Source organism: Morone saxatilis, unplaced genomic scaffold (genome assembly GCF_004916995.1).
Source record: "Morone saxatilis isolate NCDOM2014 unplaced genomic scaffold, NCSU_SB_2.0 Contig23, whole genome shotgun sequence".
Taxonomy (NCBI): Eukaryota; Metazoa; Chordata; class Actinopteri; family Moronidae; genus Morone; species Morone saxatilis.
Window position 1 is genome coordinate 2,556,500 of NW_023339796.1, and position 6,000 is coordinate 2,562,499.

General features: G+C 42.5%; 1 protein-coding gene across 6 annotated transcripts in view; it reads left to right on the forward strand.

Annotated features, from left to right (window-relative positions):
- The window catches only part of LOC118334438 (nuclear receptor coactivator 2-like), a 49,210-nt gene that overhangs the window by 34,025 nt on the left and 9,185 nt on the right, over positions 1–6,000 (forward strand). For 4 of the 6 annotated variants that reach the window (XM_035670347.1, XM_035670350.1, XM_035670352.1 and 1 more), the window contains 7 exons: positions 1,849–2,080; positions 2,195–2,416; positions 2,773–2,970; positions 3,053–3,161; positions 3,290–3,446; positions 3,680–3,997; positions 5,894–5,971. In XM_035670347.1, coding sequence (XP_035526240.1) covers positions 1,849–2,080; positions 2,195–2,416; positions 2,773–2,970; positions 3,053–3,161; positions 3,290–3,446; positions 3,680–3,997; positions 5,894–5,971 — 1,314 coding nt within the window. The remainder of the gene's footprint in view (positions 1–1,848; positions 2,081–2,194; positions 2,417–2,772; positions 2,971–3,052; positions 3,162–3,289; positions 3,447–3,679; positions 3,998–5,893; positions 5,972–6,000) is intronic. The other 2 variants (XM_035670349.1, XM_035670351.1) reach the window with 2 other exon arrangements.

Here is a 6,000-nt window from a genome sequence, read left to right on the forward strand (position 1 = left end):
GTGCAGGGGAACGTGCTTTAGGTAAAAGCTGTTGAGATTATATTGCACATTACCAGAGCAAGGAGCAGAATGGGAAAAACAGAAAGACAAAGCAAAGAACGAAGTACCTGTTGAACAGAATGTCAGCATGTCGATTGTGTTTGTGTTTTCATGTGCATGCACAAATCAAATGAACCTTTATTCAACACATTTTCTGAACAATTGCAAGTGATTAAATTAGCACACAGTTAAATTAAAGAAACAAAGAGTAAAATAATAATTAAAACATTGGTGTGTACAGAAGTTGTTACGAGAAAGTGCAGAGAGATGAACACATTAGAATTTTCCTCCAGTCTTGGAGGAGACTGAGCAGTTGAGCTTTGGCCTCTAATTCTGGCAGGAAAATCAGGGCAGTGCCCAACCCTATGGTGTTGGTTGCTTAGGAGAGGGCAGCAGCAATGTCCACTGAAAATAATGGCCTCTGTCTGCACAGTGTTGCATCCACAGGTTTGGTGTAAAATCCTAGTAAGACTTATATGTGCAACCACTTACGTATGGGTTTTTACTAACATCTAGTGGCAGCTGTGGAAAACTTCTGTTATCCACTACCGTCCCCAGTGTTTGTTTTTTTAAAGCAAATTCCGTTCCATTTTTATCTGCTAGCAAATTTGAGTCTTGCTACCTGTTAGCTGATGTGTCAGACATGATATACCACTGTTACTGTACTGAACACTGACAGGTTGAACAAGCAAGCGGAGGTGGCGCCACACTGCTTGAGCTAGCAGTAAAAGCTAAAGTTGGTGTGAAAATATTCAAGGTTTCATCTATATATTTGATTTTAGGGATATACTGACAAACAGCTATTTGAGGCACAAAGTGAGAACCACTGGATGTTTGTAAAATAGGCCGACAGCAATGCTGTGATTGGTTGACATTTAATATGCTGCATAAACAGACATTAGGCCAAGGTTAGCTACATCGCTAACATCGTTCTTCACTTGTCCAACAAAAACTGGATTTTTGTTTTTCACATCCCTGTCTAAATTATGCCCTTGATGTGTGGCCAGGCTGTGTTCACTGTGCGTGTGTGTGTGTTTGTGCGTGTGTATACACTCTGGCTAAACAGAGCAGTGACTGTGTGTCTTACTGTACATCACACATGACCTCATTAGTGCCGGCAGTTTATTTTTAGCTCCTCCTCTATTCAGCAGCCAAACGGCCGGAGGAAACCCATTCCTGTCAGTGTGTGGGGGTGTGTGTGTGTGTGTGTGTGTGGGTGCATGTGCGTATGTACACTGAAAGAAACTGAAAACCCCCCCTCAGTATTACAAAGATGTCAAAAGTGAAAAGTGAATATCAGATTTCATGTTTTCATTATGTGAAAGTTTCTTTGAATTTTTGTGATCCATGGTACCTCTTAGTTATTTCCATTTATTCTGTTTTCTGCATGTTAACTTTATTAAATAAAACAAAGACAAAGAATATCTTATTCTAGCTTTCATACATATTTTATATCTTATATTGACATTAAAAAGAATACAAAGCAAATAGTTTGAAGCAAAGTGCACCTGAACTGAAAGCTTCTCTGGTTCTTCGTTGGCAAAAACAGATTAATCACCTGCATGTATTCCTTCCTCCTAAAACACCGACTATTTTAGATATAAGGTTGTCTGTTGCAGTAAAATAGAAAGTTATCTCTGATTATGCCCATTCTGCGTATGCTTTAAATTAGGGGTCACATGGAGTGGTGAAAATGATTTGGATTTATAAAAGGTGTTGAAATTGTACACCAAATAACAGTTAAGCTCTTTTAATGCGTTGAACTATCTGACTTCTAATCCTGTTTTTTTTTTCTGCGGCTGATCTCAGGCCAGTGAGTTGGAGGACCTTCTGGACGACCTGCAGAGTGGCGGTCAGCAGCTGCAGTTTGGGGTTCAACCACAAGTCAGAAGACCAGCCTCCTCTTCGTCCGCCTCGTCCTCCGTGCCGCCTGGTTCCTCTGCGGACAAACAGACCATCATCAGCAACATCCTGCAGATGACAGACAGCAGCAGCAGCCCCCCCACCCAGCACAGAGGCTTCCCTCCCATCGGCCCTGCAGGTACGTCTGTAACAGTGTGTTTGTGTCAGTCTGGAGGCTTGATTTGATGATTTCTGGCTCTTGTAATCTTGTAAATAACAAATAAGAAAAAGACAAATCTTGCCTTCCACCCAGCAGGCTTTAATAGTGCCAGGCCGGGGCAACCGGGTCGAGGTGCTCCTCCTGCCAGGAGTGCGTCTCTGGACGGCAGTATGGGCCCCAACCCCAATGCTGGCAGGCCATTTCCTCCTCAGCACAGGAACAACGGCCCCTACTCTTTACTGCAGCAGCAACAGCAGCAAGGCATGATGGGAACCCACGCAGGCATGGCCAACCAGGCTGCGATGGCCAATCCAGGTCAGGAAAATAAATAGTACCCCCTCGGTCCTGTCTAAAAATACTGTAGTAATTCTTACATTAGTCCTACATTAGTCTTAATTACTGAATTATTCTTATAAAGAATTTTATTCCATTTCAAAATAAGTGAAAGTTTCTGCCAACATTGACTTTTATTTAATGCAGATTTAGAGTTTTTTTCCAGGTGGGTCACTGGAAAATTAAACACAATTCTTGAATAAAGTAGATCTGCATCAGATACACATCTTCTCACCTCTTTGTTCCTTCTAAGAAAAATAATGTTTAAAGATTCTGTATTGTATAAAATAACTTTTAATAATCTTAAAATCTGATTATTTCTGTTCTCCCCAAATCAGGCATGATGAGCAACGGGCCAATGCGTGGCTCCATGCAGCAAGGCTGGGGTCCCCAGGGGCCCATTGGGGGTACTGCAGGGCCGATGATGGGCCAGGGTGTTGGACCCGGTCGCATGGTCCCCAACATGAACACTGCGATGCCCACAAGAGGCCCGCCTGGATCCAGACCCATGGTCAACATGCAGATGATGGGCAACGGTGAGAAGACTCACAAACTGACACCAGCTCTCATCTAAACAGGACTCATTCTGACCTTTTGTGCTTTTTTTCTTCCCTTCAGAGATGGAGATGGCAAACCCTGCCTACCCTCAGCAACAAGCTCCGCCCAATCAGACTGCGCCGTGGCCAGACCGAATGATCACTATGGATCACTATGGAAACCAAAGCAGGTATGGCATTCATTCCATCGTAAAGCATATAGGATGAGTCATCCATTAGAGGTTAGACAAGAGCAGCAGTTCTAGGGTCCAAGTATGGGTTTTGTCTGGTGTGACATTAATACCAATTTACCTGCCAGGCCACCGTATGGGGACGGGATGGGGTGCTGCGGTACAGGGCCTGAGGGCCAGCCAGATGAAGGAGCCCTGCTGAGCCAGCTGTGCTCGGTGTTAAAGGACTACGAGGGTCTGGAGGAGATCGACAAAATGTTGGGAATCCCAACGCTGGCTGGACAGGTGAGCCCCTTTAAACTGTCCTTAAGAATCACCTGGCTGGGGAGAAATAAGAAATCTTATTTTAATGGATGATTTTCCAAGTTTTAATCATGCTTTATATATGTTTTATTGCCTTTTTTAACTGAAAATATTTAAAATAATGTAAATGACAAAACATTTTTATTAGATGCAAGTCTGCAGTTAATACTGAAGATACACGGAAAACAAGGAGAAATGTTCTTCCTTCCCTGCAGGGTCCTATGTCAGACCAGGACCAGTACCTCGGCTCCTCGGACCCAGCGGCCAACATGAAGCCTCTCCTGTACAGTCAGTACGGTGGCCAGCCAGGTTATGGTGGCATGCCTCCCGACGGTGGCTTCCACGGCCCCTCTATGAGTGGCCACATGGGGCCGCAGAGGATGCCCCCTGCTGGTTACCCCCCAATGATGAGGATGCCCGGGGGCACGGTGTCCAGACCGGCCGGGATGAGGCCAGGCGGGCCTAATCCAGGAGTGCCACCTCAACCCAACAACCTGAGGCTCCAGCTGCAGCACAGACTCCAATCCCAGCTGGTAGGTGGCACCAAATAGTTTGTATCACTATTCTGATATTAAATGAGCACAAACCAGACGTTTTGTGTCACAGTTCACAGTACTGTAGGTACAGGTGGTAGGTGGTGCTGGATGCTTGGTGACAAAGTGACCACTTGTGCAGTCGCACTTGCAACTATTAGTTGTGGCTAGTATCCTTCATGGCAAAATGGATACGAATGGATAAGAGGAAAACTCTCTTTTTGATGCAACCTCTGTTGAGATTTCCCTGCTCATGACAACATCAAATACATGTTATTACATTTTGGTAAACAGAATAGTTGATTTTTTTAGGTTTATATCTGTTAGGTGGAAAACAGCATTTTTGTAGGTTTTAACTTCCGAAACATTTCAGCACCAGGCTGCTGTAAAATTATAACTTGTCATCCAGCTTCGTCAAACTAACCAACTTCCAGCCAGACGCACCCTCATGGAAACGTTATATAAGGTCTAAAAACACATGCAGCTTTATTTATTTATTCAACTTTATTTTAGTTATATATAATACATCATATAAGCATGGTGAGGTCCTTCCCTTATTAATACCTGAATAAAATCACTTACATTTTGTCTCTTGCTCCCTGTGAATACAAACATTTTTAGAAAAGATCTTGACAAACCTTGAGTCTTTGTTTCATCCTTATTCAAGTGCCGAGTCTCATTACCATGAAAAAGACAAGGTTGTCTTATTATACAGTCTCTTTTTGCTCTTTTTTTGCTCTTTCTTCTTATTACATCTGATGCAACAGAACAGGTTGTGATGCCAACAGGGTTCAGTGAGTTTAAACAGCAGCAGGCAGAAAGGAACAAATGTGTTTGAGCTATCTGCCTTCATCAGCAATTCCCTGCTGCAGAGACACTTAACAATGAACACACATGACATGTACATACACACACACACAAATTCATATGCTCACTCATAAGGATAATTGCATACACAGACTGTACCCTGTGTGCTTGACCTGTTGTTATCACATCCCTTTCAAGAGCCCCATAATGTTCCTCTTTGAGACTGTATGTACAATACCTTCATGTTCTAATGCTGTATTCATTTCCAAGTCAATTTGAATTAATACATATATTTAGTTTCTTAGTACATTTCTTCCCTTTCTTGTTTTTATGGGGCTTTATGGAGGAATAATCCCTACATTTAATATTTTGTAATATAATTCAGCACAAGACTTACTCTAAACATCCATATTTACATATTTGATAACAACCTATTCTACAGTCTACAACACATCTAGAGTGCCACCTGGTGGAGAGAGGAGGGAAAGCAGCTTGTGTAAATCAACTAAAATAGCACTGACAATTTAACAGTGTGTTGAAACGTGAGACACGACTCTTGCACTTCCATCTTTACATTTCTGTTGGTGCCAGTGGGGAAACAGTGACTCCAAATTCTCTCTCCAAATCTTCTCTGTAAACACATAAATGAGGCAATCAGCTGAAGGTTTTAATGCTGAAATAAATGCTCGACATGTCAGAATTCAGCATCCACGATTTCCTGAAAATATACCATGTGATGGCAGGTGTGTTACCAAATATGTAATGGTTTTATTCAGTATTATTGCAAACATTTGTAGCATTGGTGGCCCCACAGGAGTCACAAACAACAGTCTTAGTGCTTGAGAAGTGGAATATACAGCGACTGGCTTTAAGCAGCACTCACATACAAGCTTTGTGGAGGAGAAGTTAAGTAACCTTAATTTACGAGTGTGAGACATTATTACACCCTATAAAAAATGGGGACTGACATGTCAAGGTGATGTTTTGAAGCTAAATGTATGTTTTATGTCTGAGTGGTTGTTACTGTCTCCTGTCATTTTCCACTGACATTAATAAAGCACTCTATCTACCCCCCCTCCCCCCACATAGAACCGCCAGCCGATGGTGAACCAGATGAGTGCAGTGTCCAATATGAATCTACCTCTAAGATCTAATGTACCAAACCAGGTCAGTCTATATGTATGTATTAATACCCC